General features: G+C 36.5%; 1 protein-coding gene across 1 annotated transcript in view; it reads right to left on the bottom strand.

The window, feature by feature from the left end:
- Positions 1-16,573, bottom strand: part of LOC150085526 (transcription initiation factor TFIID subunit 1-like) — a 700,666-nt gene that overhangs the window by 255,287 nt on the left and 428,806 nt on the right. Inside the window, 2 exon segments of the mRNA XM_090374589.1 lie at positions 1,103-1,199; positions 14,913-14,991. Coding sequence (XP_090230715.1) covers positions 1,103-1,199; positions 14,913-14,991 — 176 coding nt within the window.

Here is a 16,573-nt window from a genome sequence, read left to right as displayed (position 1 = left end):
GGTAATGTGCAAGGAAAACACAGCTTACTAGAAAACTTCATGAATTATTGGAAAACTTCCAACTCAATCACCCAAACCACTCCACTGACTTTGTATCTGTTCTTATTTGCCAGTGGAGGAAATATGTACTAAACTGATATGTATGAACTCATATTTGTTTCTTTTTTTTTTTTTAACATATTCTGATCACTACTGTAAAAAATTATGTGAAAAAAGTGCAATGTTTCGTGCTAAATCTAATTGATAAGGGCTTTACTGTTGAAATCTTTGCAATAATTTTGCTTTATGTGCAACAGAAATCTGTTGCATATATTCAAGAGGGGTCTCCTTTATTTTTGATATCTCTGGCTGTGATAGTCATTAGATAATATTTAAGATTATGGTACTATTTACTGTTACTGTCAAAAAATACAAATATGTCTGGTTTATTGAAATCTGCTAAGGATTTTTAAAATATAGTAGTGCTTTTTTTTACATTTCAAGCTTCTTAAAGGGAGCACTATTGGGCTCCCTTAAAAAATTGGCAAGATTGGCAGGTATGAATAATGTTCCATTATCAGGAAATGTGAAAATGTCTGTCTTAACAATAGCCTCCTACATGCTCCAAGACCTGATCAGTCAGTCTCTTGATAGAATCACCAATAACATATTACTGCACATGGGCTAGAAAATTTTAGAAATGACATGGACTTAACAAAAATACTGTTATGAACACAGCCTCAATGAGAGTCAGTGTCTGGAAGCAAAATGTGCAGAGCAATTTGAACAAGATGCTGAAGGTTTTAAAGGGATGAATAATCAAAACACTTTGTCATGTGGCATACAGAAGGCAGCATAAATTTCCACCAAGATATCTCCCAAACAGGGTTAGCTATATATATAAATTGGGGAATCTGCTGCTCCTTGTAAGTTTTTTATTATAGGATAACAAATGGAGATAGTTTGCATACTATCTGCACTTCTGTAGGGATGCTTTAGAAATGAATTTCTTTGCCTTTTTCAATCAGTAGGGTCCTCTTCAAAGAACTTACAAATGTAATTTTAAAATCTATTTTAAAATCTTTTATACATATTAAAATATAAATTTATCAAGCTAGCTAACCTATTCTGGAGATCAAAAATACGCTGGCATTCTTCTCTGTATCTTTCCTGGTGTTCAGCAACACTAAATCGATTACCTCTGGCAAATTTACTCATTGCTTAAATTTAAAAAAAATCCAGTCATAATTCAAATATTACAAAAACTAGCAAAAACATGAGATATATTCCGTATTTGCCCATGTATAGGACACACCTTTTTTCGAAAAATTTGGGGTCTAAAAACTGGGTGCATCTTATACAGTGGTTGTAGATTTTTTTTTACTTGCATTTTGCACTTATTGTCTTTGCGCTCATTGTTTTGCACTTGTTACCAGTATATTAGATTACGTTTTGCCACGTTCTGCCCAGAAATGGACCAGAAAAGATTTTCGTAGAGTGCTGAATTCAATTAAAAGTGATCCAAAAGTGAATGGAAATCGTGCTGCTGAACGTAAGTTTGGTCCTCCTCCAACTGAGAAAACAATCCGAGACTGGCTACAGGAAGAAGAAACTCTACTGTAAACGCCACGGCAGAAGAAGGCCATGAGAGGCAAGTCAGCAAAATGGCCTGATTTAGAGAGGGAATTGATGATATAGATTGAAGAGCAAAGGGCGATTGGAATTCCTGTGTCCACAAAGATGGTTCAGCATGAGGCAAGAAGAATTGCTGATGAAAAAGAATTTACTGATTTCAAAGGAGAACACAATTGGTGCTTCAGGTTCATGAAACGGAATGGACTAAGCATGCGTACATGCGCCAGACTTGCCCAAAAGATGCCTGGAAGCTATGAGCAGAAGGTCCTTGAATTTCATCGTTTTGTCATTCAATGTCAGAAGACACATCAGTTTGAGTTGGGACAGATTGCAAATATGGACGAAGTTTCCCTTCAATTTGATGTCCCAAGTAACAGAACTGTTGATAAAAAGGGGGTGAAAACTGTAACTGTGAAGACAAGTGGACATGAAAAGAGCCATTATACAGTTGTTCTAGCTTGTTGTGCCGAAGGAACCAAGCTGCCTCCTATGCTGATTTTCAAACGCAAAACAATGCCAAAAGAAGGTATTCCTCGAGGAGTGATTGTCCACGTTCATGATAAGGGTTGGATGGATCAGGATGGGATGAAGATCTGGTCTGAGAAAGTTTGGAGCAGGAGACCAAGTGGGCTCTTACGCAAACCTGCCCTATTGGTGCTTGATCAGTTCAGGGCACACAACAAAAAACACAAAGAAGATTGCTGCAGAGTAAAAACAAAACTTGCCGTCATACCTGGAGGCTTGACATCCCAGCTCCAACCACTTGATGTCAGCATTAACAAACCCTTCAAAGCTGCCATGAGAGACAAATGGAACCAATGGATGAAGTCTTCTGGGGACAATTTGACACCAGCAAGAAGAGTGAAGAAACCAACTATAGGAGAAGTTTGTACCTGGGTGAAAAGATCCTGGGATAATATCAAGATTGAGATCGTTGTCGAGTCATTTAAGAAGTGTGGCATTTCAAATGCCATAGATGGAACTGAGGACGAGGCAATATATGAAGACAGTCATTCGTCATCAGACACAGATGAGGACAACCTAATGGATGGGAATTTTGACAGTGATGAGTTGTATGAATTTTATGATGAATAAAACTTGAGTTCAATAACTTTATGTAATAAATTTTTTTTTTCAAATTTCGGGTCCCAAAATTAAGGTGTGTCTTATACATGGAAGCATCTTATACATGAGGAAATACGGTATATATATTTTTAATTATTATTATTTTAACCAAGCTAAACAAAAATAGCAGATCTCGATCTCTCTCTCTCTCTCTCTCTCTCTCTCTCTCTCTCTTTATTCTATAATGGAGTAACATAACTGTCAACTTTCAAAAAGCTGGAGATTAGGTATTTGTAGGCGGGAGGAGAACAGGAGGTTTTATGGGCAAAACAGGCAATAAACCGAAGGAAAAATGGGGTGGTTTTTTTTTTTTTTTTTTTTTTTTTAAGTCAACACACTGCACTAGAAACCAAATTTCACAAAAACATACACATTTTATATTAAACTACAGTCATCAGATTGTTTACCAGTACAATATACTTTTAAACATTAGATTACCTCTATTTCTTTCTGTGGATTGCGGTTTTTTGATTGCCTTTTAGACAGCAGGTCATCTTCAAGAAAGATACTAAATCAGATTTTGAAAGCTTCAGAAATTTTGAGTCAAAGTTTTAGTTTATAATAATTGCACTGCTGTTCACATTTGGCTCTCAAGAGTATTTCCAAAAACTGCACCAGAAAGATCTAAATTCAATTTTATTTATTTTTTTTTTTTTCTGCATGGTTCGATACTCTGACATTCAACATACCTCTGAGGAATTATCACAATGATTTGAGATAACTTGTTATATTTCATGCTTCCTTGTCCACTTATAAGGAAGTGGACAAACCATGGACCATTATATATCAATTCTTTCTTCTTTCATAATAGCATCTAACAGGTTCTCATATTGAAACTGACAGAACAGATCTGCAAAATATCTATTTTTTTACTTACAATGATACAGAGAAATACTTTATTTATTTATTTATTATTATTATTTTTTTTGTCAAAATTGGCTTCTTTCAATTTGGTCCAAAAAACTTGTACTCTAAATACAATAATATTCAAGCTAAAGTTAAAGAATACTTAACATAATTTTTCTGATACTCCCCTGATGGGCAACTTTCTATCTATGAATTCTGTTTGAACTAGCAGACTTTCAAATGCTATAAGGAAACATGCTTTTGTCTTAAGAAAACATAATAGGAAGTCACTGGCTGCCAAACTAAGTATACAGTTTATCAAATATTCATAAAGCCATACAGCTTCTGCTATGAATGAATTAAATATTTGAAGCTGTAACACTTTATTGGATCATATTAGCATCTTGATGGCACATGTAAATATTTTTTTTTTTTTTTTTGTTACCATACAATATAAAACACTTAGTCTTATTCACTGTTTTGCTGTTCAACATGTATTGTCTCTACACTTATCTCTTACTGGACTTTCATAAAATTTGGAAATTCGGAAGTTTTTGTGAAATTTTGTTTCTAGTGCAGTGTGTTGACTTAAAAAAAAAAAAAAAAACACCCCTTTTTCCCTTCTGTTTATTGCCTGTTTTGGCCATAATTTGTGACTGACAAAGGAAAGTAGACTTTACTAATTTATTGATAGGAAAGAGCAGATGAAAATGCATGTATTTTCAAAGAAAGTAAATCATTAATTTGTATTTAGTTTTTAATAAATTAAGTTATTTTATTAATCTTTACCACTTTCTAAATTACTGTATGTTGCATTAGAAATGAAAAATTTGCATAATAAAGTATGCCTCCTTTTTATTGAACAATTACAGAAAACTATCCTCATGTCACAGTTCCATTTCTTAACAAGATTAAGAGAAAATTCACAGAATTTTTTAAAATCCTGATCTTATGCAGTTTTACTATTAATTGCAAAAAGAAAGAGAGAGAAAACTCTATTATTCTTTCTATATCTTTTTGTTTGATACAATACAGTTTCTCTGTCTTTTCTAAGCAAAAAAAAAGACAAACTATGTTACCAAATCTACTACAACAGTAAAGGAGACAAGTCGGATCCAAAAGATGGATTTTTCATCGTAAATCTGAAGAGTTGGAAGTACGGACAAAGCGAACTGATATCTCACAATTAAAAAATAATATTAATATTAATAGTAATTGTGGCATGTGATGCAAGAAAGAAAGCGTATGAGCTTATGTAGCATCAACCAAAAAAAAAAAAATATTCACACAACCATTCCCTCTAAATGTTTGTCCAGTTCCTCCTTAAATTTATTTAACCTATCAATTTCCACAACGACAGATGGAAGTTTGTTCAAGCAATTAACCACCCACTGGCTAAAGGCAAATTTCCGCACATCTATTCTACAGCTGTCTTTTCTCAATTTGAATTTATGCCCCCTTAGGTTCGTAATCTGAACAAGTGGAAGAATCCCATCAGAATTCAGCGTGCTCAACTCATTCAAGGCCTTATACACCTCAATCAGATCATCTCGCAGGTGCCTAGCCTCCAGCTGCTGCAATTTGCAGAACTTAAGCTTCTCTTGATAAGAGGATCCCTTCATTCTCCTCACCAATCTTGTTGCCCTTCTCTGTACACGTTCAAGCAAATCTACATCCTTCCTAAAATGAGGTCTCCAGACCTGTACACAGTACTCAAGGCATGGCCTGAACTTTGCCTTACAGAGAGACAATCACTTCCTTTTCCTGGCTAGCAAAATTCCTGTATATCATTGACAAAACCCCATGACCTGCTATTGCAGCCTGCCTGCATTGTTCAGAAAACTTCATATCTGACTACACGATTACACCCAGATCTTTTTCATTTTCAAGTGTAGTACCACACAGTTGTTATGTTCCTCTGGGGTACTTCTACCCATATGTAGTACTTTGCATTTGTCAATGGTAAACTTCAGTTGCCACTTCTCAACACATCTTCCCAAATTTTCTAGAACCTGTTGCAGTAGCACACTGCCATTACTGTCATTTCTAAATGACAGTAACCAACCCTGCCAACCTTTGTATCATCTGCAAACTTCGACACTAAGCCTGATATACCTTCATCAATATCATTGATAAATATACAAAACAACAGTAGACCCAACACCGAACCCTGTGGGACTCCACTAATAACATTAGTACATGAAGATCAGCACCCAATGATTACCACGCTCTGTCTTCTCCCACTCAACCATCCTTTTATCCACTGTAGCAACTTACTCTTAATACCATTCTGCTCCAATTTGTACAGTAGCCTTCCATGAGCAATAGCGTCAAAAGATTTCCTGAAATCTAAGTAAAAAAAAAAAGGTAAACTGCAGTCATTATCAACCCACTGCAGGATGGAAGCCTCCTCAACAATTCATGCTGAGGGAAATGGACCATAATCTGCCACGCTGGTCCATTGCGGGTTGGCAAATCGACCGTATTCAGCAGTCAGGGGCTTGAACTCCGGTCTACTCAAAGAGCGTGTGCTACTGCACTCCCGCTCCTGACCACTCGGCTATGGATCTAAGTATATGATATCAAAATTATTTTTTGCATTCAGTTGCTTTGTAACCACATCATAATATCCAATCAAATTTGTCAGACAAGACTTTCCCTTAACAAACCCATGCTGTGTCTGAATTATTGCTGCAGTCTTGTTTAGATGATCCTGCAATGCATCTTTAACCAGTGACTCCATTATTTTACCAATAACAGAAGTTAAACTAAGTGATCTGTAATTATTCGTGTCACCGTGCGATCCCCCTTTGTGAATTGGGGATACATTTGAGCATCACCAGTCCAATAAAATGGCCTCCCTTGAGTTCAAGGATGCTCTCATAATTATGGCTAAGGGTTTGCTTAGTTCCTTTGCCACCTCCTTTAATATAACTGGGTAGATCCCATCCATCCCAGGTACCTTTCTTTGTTCAACTTCAACAATTTCTCCTCCACTTTGCTCTCAGTTATTACAAAATCATTAAGCACTCTGCTACAATTTGATAACCTTATGGCATTTTCAATCCTCAAGAACTCCTCATGTGTGAATGTAGAGGCAAAATATTCATTCAGTTTGTTTATTTGCTATCTGAGCAGGATCATCAACAGTTGAACCATCGATATCAAGTGGAGCAAACTGATTCATTCCCTTCCTTTCAGAGTTTATATAAGTAAAGAAATCCTTGCTGTTTTTCTTGGCATCTTTTGCCAAGGATTTCTCGTAATCTGCCTTTGTCTGCCTACCCTCCTTTGTGACCTGATTACAGACTGGGTTATATCTGTCATAGGCTTCTGAGTCGCTTGATAATTTATATGCATCCCATGCATTTTTCTTCTCTGTCAGGAGTCTCATTAGTTCATTTGACAACCATTTAGGCCTAAACCTTGAACAATATTTCTTAATAGGTATGAAACGTTTAGTAGCTTCCACGATTAATTCCTTGAATGCTTCCCACTTTGGCACCTCCATAGCCAAGTGGGCAGGAGCAGCAGTGTGTAGCACACGCTTCTTGATTAGACCGGGGTTCGAGCCCATGACCACCAAATACAGAGGATGCGGAAAGGTCAGAGAATGACCACCGCATATACCCGGAATGGCCTTAGTTGCTAATACTCCTAAAAACCAAATAACAACAACAGCTTCCCACTTAGAATTTCCTGTTGGTAACATGATCAGTTGGTCCCATTGTACAGAATTTAAAAACTGTCTGAGACCTCTGTAGTTACCTATACAGAAGCAAAAACCCTTTACTTTACCCCTGATGGTAATTATATCTTCCTCCCATTATGCTTTCATATGCCTATGAATATGTTCATATACAAACAAGCACCATTAAGATAAATATATTTCAGTAGTACCAGAGAAAATGGATAAAAAAAACATTAAAATTTAAGCAAAAAATCCTTTAATACTGATAAGTTAAGTAAAACAAAATAAATAAATCTACCAAAAGCTTTCGGACTTGTGTAGTCCTTCTTGAGTTGGGGAATGAGCATTATTAAAAAATAAAAAATACCAGGTGCCCAGCCATGGTGGTCATGTGAGGTGAAACACATGACACGGGTGCAGGAACAATCAGTTGATGGAATTAGAACAATCAGTTGATGGATATTAGAGGCTTGTGGTTGTAACTGTAGTGTTTGAGTATGAAGCATGTGCTAACGCATATCATTCTGGAGAATAACAGCTTCCATGATGGGGTGGATGCGTCCTCCTTTATTTTGATTAAAGGCACCTCGACAACAGGAAATATGGAACGATTCCAACCAGATGTGATAAAAGTAGTGTCGGGATTGGTCGATAATTTCAATGTGGTGGTACAGATTGAGACTGTGCTGGAAAGACCAGGGCAGTCTGCAATTGCTGAGTCTTCCGAATCTGCAGAACGGATTGCTCTCTCATGCTCAGAGATTCAATCTTTGATCGTCCTGTCAGATTCCCCAACATAGCAGCCAGTGCAGGAAATGGGGTACACCAAACTGCTATGAATCCCAGAGACACAGGCCCTTTCCAATTCATAAGCACCATTAAGTGGTCCTATATATGAGAGGTCAAGTTTTAATCAAAACTTCTGTTTTTTCATTAACAAATGTTGGTCTCACATTCCATTATAAAATAAGGAAGAGCTCTTCTAATTACCAAGCTTAATAATTCAGAGGTATTAGATTTTTACCTTAAGACTACTGGAATATATACATACTTGTATCTAATATTTTGGTAAATGTCTTTAAATAACTATTTTTTCCTAACACTAGAGAAAATATAATGACTATTATAAATGCAACAATACAAATTTAAAGTTTAAGCATGGTTATTTATTTAATGCTGAGGTGTACAAACATAAGAAGAAGAAAGAATGGAGAATTCATTATTTCATTATCTCTAAATCACAGTGTTAGCACAGTGATTTAGAGATAATGATACCAGTATTTCAGGAAATATTCCACCCAAAACGAACACAACTAATTTCAATATTTGACGTAAATGTGTATATCTGTATATTAAAGTTCTCGTGTAATTAATTTGAATTAATTGACTGCTATTGCCAAACTAAATTCACTACAGGAGGCTTCTAAGATGACTTTAACTAAAGCTTTGTTCCTCCTCTCCTCCCTGAGAAGGCTTTTAGTTAAAAAAATTATTTTGATAATGGAAGTCCTGCTACAGTGAGTTCACTTCATTAATATTTTTGTTATCAGTAATATTACAATATATTTCTCAAGAAATTGTATATTTTTATTTACTTGGTATCATGACAACAGCAGTTGTTTTGGCTATTAGGATGTCACTTAACATATATCTAATGATAAGTGAGAGAACCATTTTAGTGAACTGAAAGATAAAAGGTTACTCCTGAATTTAAAGAAATACCACAGAACAAAGGTAATACTTTTTGTAAAGTACTACCTTAAAGCTGAAATGGATCATCATCAGCCATTTTCAATCCACTGCAGGACAAAGGCCATCCATAACTCTCAGTGTCTTTCTAATTGCTTTGCAATTTTTTCCTTGTCAGTGTTTATCTTGCTCTTCATTTCGTTGTGAAAAAGTGTTTCTTAACTAATCTTTAGTTCTTCGGATTTCTTTTTACCTATAGGTTTCTCAGGCTTTATCACTTTCAAGTTGTATTCCTCATCAATATCTTGGTCCTGAAAGGTCTACAGAAGCTCAAACTTGTTCTTAAGTTTCAGTACATACTACCTTTTCTCCTCTTCTATTACCTCAAACACCTTCATATTATTTACTCGAGTCAGTTTTTTCCTTTCTTTTCTTACATCCATATCAAGTGTGCGTCCTACCATTCTGTGATCTTTTCCAACATTTACCTTGTTCAGGATGGTAAAATCATTCACAATATATCTTCTGTTAGTGAGAATGAAGTCAATTTCATTAGTTGTTAAACCATGTCCACTTTCTGTTCGCCCATTTCTTGAAAAAGATGTTCATTACTGACATTCCTCGAGATTCTGCAAATTCCACAAGTCTTTCACCACTTTCATTTGTTTCACCAATTCCAAAATTTCCCAAAGTTATCCTTTCTGTGCTGTTTTTTTGTTTCTTTCCAACCTAAGCATTGATGTCCCCCATAATGATGGTGTAATGAGTTTTCTGTTCACCTAGAAATCTCTCTAATCAAGGCTATGCAAATAATGTTTTACCCCTCAATAGCAATGGCATGGTAAAACAGAAACTGACAGTGTGAGTTCAATCCTGCAATTCACACCAGTATAGAGTTTAAAAAAAAAGTAATTCAATATAATGTTTCAATATGTGGTGCCTTAATTACATGCATACAACACCTATATAGAAATTAGATGTGCAGTCCAAATCTAAACAATTTACAGCACATGTGTGTATATGTCCTAAAGTAACTGATTAAGAATATCATAATTTATAAGGCTAAGCAATTCACATCTCTATTTATTTCTTTGTAAATTTATAGATCATTTTCATTCACATTTGTAGATGGTGTAGAGAAGTGGTTCCCAATCTTTTATTACCCAAGTCACACTTGAAGTTAAAAGACACAACATATTCACAGTACACCTAAATAGTGATCGCCGTTGAACTCAATGGAGTTTTTTTCTAATCTTGCACCATATTTGAAAAAGGTCAGAGCACACAAATATGCCAGGACATACTGTTTGGAAACCACTGCTCTAGAGTAATCAGTTTCATTCAATCTATCAAATTGGAACAAAATGGCCAACACACATTATTATAAACAACAACAACCCAGGGGCTCATATCTGGTGAATATGGGCTTGGCACACACAGGGTCCTGAGCTGGATGTCATCATTTTTCTTTCTTTCTTGGTGATTCCCTTCTACTTCTCTCTCTCTCTCAGGGTAACTCGGAAATTTTTTGAAGCTGGTGCAGCATAAGCCTCGGGCTTCCTTGCACTGTATGACCAGTGATAATAATAATAATAACACCACTACCATTAATAATTCTTGTGTTCACAAGCTAACCCAAACCAAAAACAACACAAGTGATTGATGGTGGGGAGGGAACAGTGGCTCCAGAGACTACTCTGATGAGAGGGATTATTTTGATCCACCACTTTTACCAACTACATTATAATCCAATGTGCAATTGGACCTAAACCAAACTTATAGCAAATGTGGGAATGTACATAGATATCCAGATGGGAAGGTTTTTATTTCAACCCCTTAATTTAACAAACTATGGCCATCGCCCAAATTATAAGTGCTGCCACCATCCATTTAGGAACCTTTTAGAAACTTGATTTGTAAGCCAATTAAGAACCCATTTAGAAATTCTTGCCCTTCAAAATGCAATCCAATCCAAATTCATAATAGAAGTGAAAGTGTCCTATAATACACAAATATTTAGATATTTAGATATTATAGATAATATCTAAATATCAGCAGATATTATATCAATTAGACCTCAATTAACGCGATGAATTCATCCCGCAAGTGCATGGCGCAAAATGGAAATGCGTTAATTGAATATAATCAATAGGAAAAATTATAATTGGTTCTTGACCTTCAGGAATGTCCATAAAGAATTTTAAAAATGCTTTTTAAATAACTTTTTAACTGTATACCATTTAAAAGATAATGAAAATAATTATGGAATTAAATGTTTATTGCATAAAACGGCAGTTTTCAAACTGTGCACCGCGAAATACTTTAAATTTTCGAGGGAAACACAGCGATACTCAACGTCTGTCGAACTAATAGCTTGAGGTAGTTCACAGTTTCAACATTTCTTTATTAAGTTGTTTGGACCTACCTACTTAATAAACGGAACTATTAGGTATTTCTTTTGGTCTAGGTGCGCAGTGAAAAAATTAATGAGACACTAAGGGTGCTATGAACCGAGAAAGCTTGGGAACCTCTGACATAAAATACACAATAAAGAAACAATTTGTTATGGAAATATTTGAACACAGTTGTTTGAACAGTGTTGACTTTCTCTTTTCGTCAATCAATTTCCAATAGCCAACAACAATCTTCTTTGGGCACTAGCGAAATAAATATTGCAGAGAACCTCAAACCTTTTGTTTGGGGTTCTCTGCGATACGGGTGCCTCCGTAGCCAGGTGGGCAGGAGCAGTATGACCACCGCATATCCCTGGAGCAATACGGCTTTAGTCACTAATGCTCCTAAAAACCAAATAAAAACAACTCTGCGATATAAAAGATTTAATCTAGTTCTTTTATCGTTATCTCCTTTGTGGTAACATTTTCATCTGGCTCATTTAAAAATTAGAATTTTTAATTTTAATTTAAATGCAGACTTGCATTTAAAAATTAGAACTTTATTTGGCAAGAGACAAACAAGTAACGTCTTCTTCTGATGATTCATGGAACACACTGAGGCAGGCAACAGGCAAACATTTGTTTATTGCCTGAACGACACACAGTAAGCTTAATGTGCGATTGAAATCTTTTCCATCACATAAAAAAAAAAAAAAAAAAAAAATCATGTTAACTGGAAATTTGCATCGTGTAAAGTGAAAAGTGATATAATTTTTTTCAAATAGCAGTAACTGAAAAACATGTTAATTGAATTCATATTATGCGAGGCCTGGCTGTACACTGTATAATTTTTCACTGCACGTTTTGAAACAAATTGGCCACCACTAGAATAATAAGCAACACCCTTATACTTATAACTTTTATGTTATAATTATATGGTTGTTGTTTATAATTCTAATGGTGGTCAGTTCATTTCAAGACATCAGATCAGAACTAAATTTACAATATGTGTGGTGGTGTCATAAGTTTAGTGCGTGCACCCCTAGGGGTGTGCGAGATGATCCATCGGGTGCAGGAGATAATCTGCAATAAATCAATATTAATTAATTATGAAAAATTTAGTTTTTTGAAACGTAATTGAAAATAAAAATTATGAATAAATGTTTTTTAATATTTCAATATCTGGCTTTATTTGATCATGCCGTTGATTTCGCCCATGTCTGAAAAGAAGCAGCCACATGCTCACTTCGGGCTTGGAATATATCTTCCATCCTTGTTTAACTAACTGAACAAATGTATATCAAGCAAACATCGAACAAATGATTTTATAAATGTGATTTTAGATATAATGCCTTCCATGTAAATGATTTATAAATAAAAAAATATATTAAACCTATATTTTTTTTTATTCTGGGATGCACACTAGTCCTTTTAAGTAAAATTAAGGGTGCGCGACAAAAAAGTTTGGAGACCACTGTTCCAAAATTCCCAAGATGGGGCCAGATTCATTTAAATCCACCACAAAAATAAGCAGACCTAACTTTGAGGTACTGCTTGTGTAGTGGATAATCTAATAATGTGAAAGAATAATCCCATATCTATCATATTGTTTTCATAATTAAATAGCATCTTTTATCAAATTCAATGATTGCAAAATTCAAGTAAAGTAATATTTTCTTGAAATTTAAAAAAAAACAAAGAATTTTATTTTTTAAGTTTACCTATTTTATTTTTTAGCCTTAAGCATCACCTCTATTGAACCCCGGTCTAATCAAGAAGCGTGTGCTATGCACTGCTGCTCCTGCCCACCTGCTATGGAGGCATACTGATCAAAACAGAAAACTTTGCTGTTCTGTACCAACTGCTACAATGCATCACATCTGATCTTAACATGACATGGAGCATAATTTGATAGCTACTTTCTTAAAATAAGACAAGTGAAGTGCTGCTGCAGATTTCTTCTTTGTATAATTTTTAGTTTTAGTAAAATATATAAATCTCCTATTGTTCCTTGCTCTTTATGTATGTTTTCTCAATTGAATAGATTGTTAGCTGTAACAAGTTGGACAACAATTTCAAAATAATTATTTAACATTTCATAGTGAAAGTAAGTTCTCCAATCATACATCACAGGATTTATGGAACACTATACTACAGCTATTTACACTGATGAGCCAAAACATTATGAACAGCAAGTTGTTATGCAAATTGAAGCAACTGCAGGTGAACTACGGCACATGCACGGGTCAGGACATGGTATAAAAAACACCCGATACTCAGCGCCGTTAATCAGTGTTATTCTTGTTCTTCAGATGGGAAAGGCAGCGAACTTAAGAGCGTTTGACAAAGGCTGAATTGTAATGGAAAGACAACTGGGTAAAAGCATATCCGAAATGGTATGGCTGGTGGGATGCTCATGGTCAGCCGTTATTAGAACCTACCGAAAGTGGTCCGAGGAGGGGGAACCCATGAACTGCTGGTGAGGTGTTGGACAACCACGGCTCATCGATGGTTGAGGTGACCGAGAGCTCTCCCGGATGGTACTTTGCAACAGAAGGGCAATTGTGGCACAACTCGCTGGTAATTGGAATGCTGGTGACAGGAGTAATGTGTCACACCACACAGTACACATCGAACCCTGCTGAAAATAGGGCTGCATAGCCGCAGGCTGCTCCAAGTGCCCATGCACAGTTCACCAGCGACAGTGCCTACAATGGGCATGTGAGCATCAAAACTGGACCTTGAGTGGCCGGAAGAAGGTTGTCTAGTCCGATGAATCATGTTTCCTGTTGCACCATGTGGATGGCCGGGTACGTGTGCATCATTTACCTGGGGAAGTGATGGCACCTGGATGCACTGCGGGATGAAAACAAGCCGGTGGTGGCAGTGTCATGCTTTAGGTGATGTTCTGCTGGGATACCCTAGGTCCAGTCATCCATGTGCTGCGCACTGTGATGTCTACCACTTACCTAAACATCATTGCTGACCAGGTACATCCTTTCATGGCAATGGTCTTCCCCTCTGGCGGTGCCATCTTTTAGCAGGATAATGCAGCATGCCACACCACCCGGATTGTTCAAGACTGTTTTGCGGAACGTGAGGAAGACTTCCAGGTATTGCCCTGGCCTCCAAATTCCTCAGACACCAATCCCATCAAGCATCTGTGGTTTGTGTTGGAACAGCAACTCCGATCTGCGGTGTCTCAACCACAGACCTTACAGGAGTTAAAGGATCTGCTGGTTACGTTATTCGGCTTTTAGGAGCATTAGCAACTAAGGCCATATTGCTCCAAGTATATGCATGGTCATTACCTGACCTTTCCACGTCCTCCGTATTTGGTGGTCACGGGCTCGAAGCCCGGTCTAATCAAGAAGCGTGTGCTACGGAGGAGCCTTACGTGTTGGTACCAGATACGACAAAACACATTTAGAAATCTTGTAGCATCCATGCCTCACCAGGTACGAGCTGTTTTAGCTGCATGTGGAGGATCAACGTCATATTAGGTAGGTGGTCATAATGTTTTGGCTCATCGGAGTATATTTAAAAATTCATACCTTCTTCTCCTGCTTTGGCCTGCTCTGTGCACAAAGTACGAATCAAATCAATAATTTCCCATCGTGACAGCTTTTTAATCTGAAATAAGTTTCAAATTAGAAGAGATGGAAACAAATTCTTAAAGACTGCTATTAACTAATGCATGTACATCTTACAAAAAACATAGTAAGAACTAGGTACACTTAATGAAACAAATCAGTGGCCTCCAATTTTTCAACAAGAAGCATTTAAGAGCTACACTGACCAAGGATAATATTTATGAAAAATGAAAGATGTTCTATTAATGTCATGTAAATAAAACGTTTTCATTGAAAGAAAAAAATATATATATTATATTATGTACCTTTGTATAATGTAGTTTTCAGAGCTTATTGTTGTCTGGACAAAACATTCAAAACCCCAATTGCATTAAGACATACTTCAAAGCCATAAGGTACTCTGAAGGAGATGGCTTTATTTTTGTTTGTTTACACCAATTTAACCTCCTAGCAACACATCAATTTTTAAATGAGTAAAGTTTGTGGTTTTTTTCATTTTTGGAAGTTTCATGGCATATCAACTTTGGTGGTTATAATTTAGCTTTTATTTCTTTTTCTTTTTATGAAAACCCCAAACACGAGCGGTATGAGAACCTATAGTACTTAGTACTGTGCTTGGGTTGGAGGTTGAGAAGATGAAAGAAGATATTTGTTGACATTAGACTTGAACTTCCGTAGACTGTAATTGTCAGGAAATACGTATGAAGGAAGGTTGTTCCAGAAAATGGCAGTTGAATGAATAAACCAGGAAGATGAAAAGAAACTGGAACTTTCTCAGCATCGAGATTTGCCAAAATCCTTCTGACATCCTTTCGATGGAAGACTACAGTAGGCATTGAATGGAGCATGTTGGGAATGGTGGGAGGTGTTTTACCAAGATCATTAATACATGAGTTGGAAGAAAAATGGGATGCTAGCAGGTCAGCTTTATCCTTGGCTAAAGTGACAACAGAACCATCTGGTTTTTACAGATGTGGGAGCAGAGATGGCAAAAGTTGCAGCCAATAGCTTTCGCAAGAGACCAGAATGCTCGGCTACCATTAGGGCAAGAAGCAAGTTTTCTATTCTTAGCCTGTTAAAAATCTAGTTTGGACTGATTAATGACTGCTTTACGATTGTTGCGAGCTTTGGTGTAGGCAGAAAATGAAACTGAAGAATTGGAAACAAGCCAATTACAATATGCAACGTTTTTCTCTTGAACAGCCTTAGCACATGTATTGGATTTTTTTTTTTTTTTTTTTTGATTTGGTAGTTGTTGGCACATCGGCTTCTGTGGCCATATTGCACCTCCCAAAGTTTTTGCAGTACTTTGATCCAAGCCCAAGGCGGGAATCGAACCCGCGACCTTTGGGTTGTCGGGCAGGTACTTCACCCACTTGCCTAGCCCGGTCGGCACATTTATTGGAAAACCAAGGTTTAGGTAAAGGACGAGATTTTAAGGTGGAGTGTGGAATAAAGGATTCCATTCCCGCAACAATAATTTCACTGGCACAATCTGAGCAAACGTTGATATCAGAAGTTTTGAAACAGTAATCCGACCAAGGAAAAGAAGAAAAGAAATCTGGCAGGTCATCCCACTTTGCATTCTTGTAATGCCAAACAAAACGAGGTTGGGAATAGCC

The sequence above is a fragment of the Mastigoproctus giganteus genome, chromosome 5 (assembly GCF_048544385.1).
Source record: "Mastigoproctus giganteus isolate SK-2022 chromosome 5, ASM4854438v1, whole genome shotgun sequence".
Classification (NCBI taxonomy): Eukaryota; Metazoa; Arthropoda; class Arachnida; order Uropygi; family Thelyphonidae; genus Mastigoproctus; species Mastigoproctus giganteus.
Note: the sequence above shows the minus strand (reverse complement) of the source record. Positions and strands in the feature narration are given on the sequence as shown.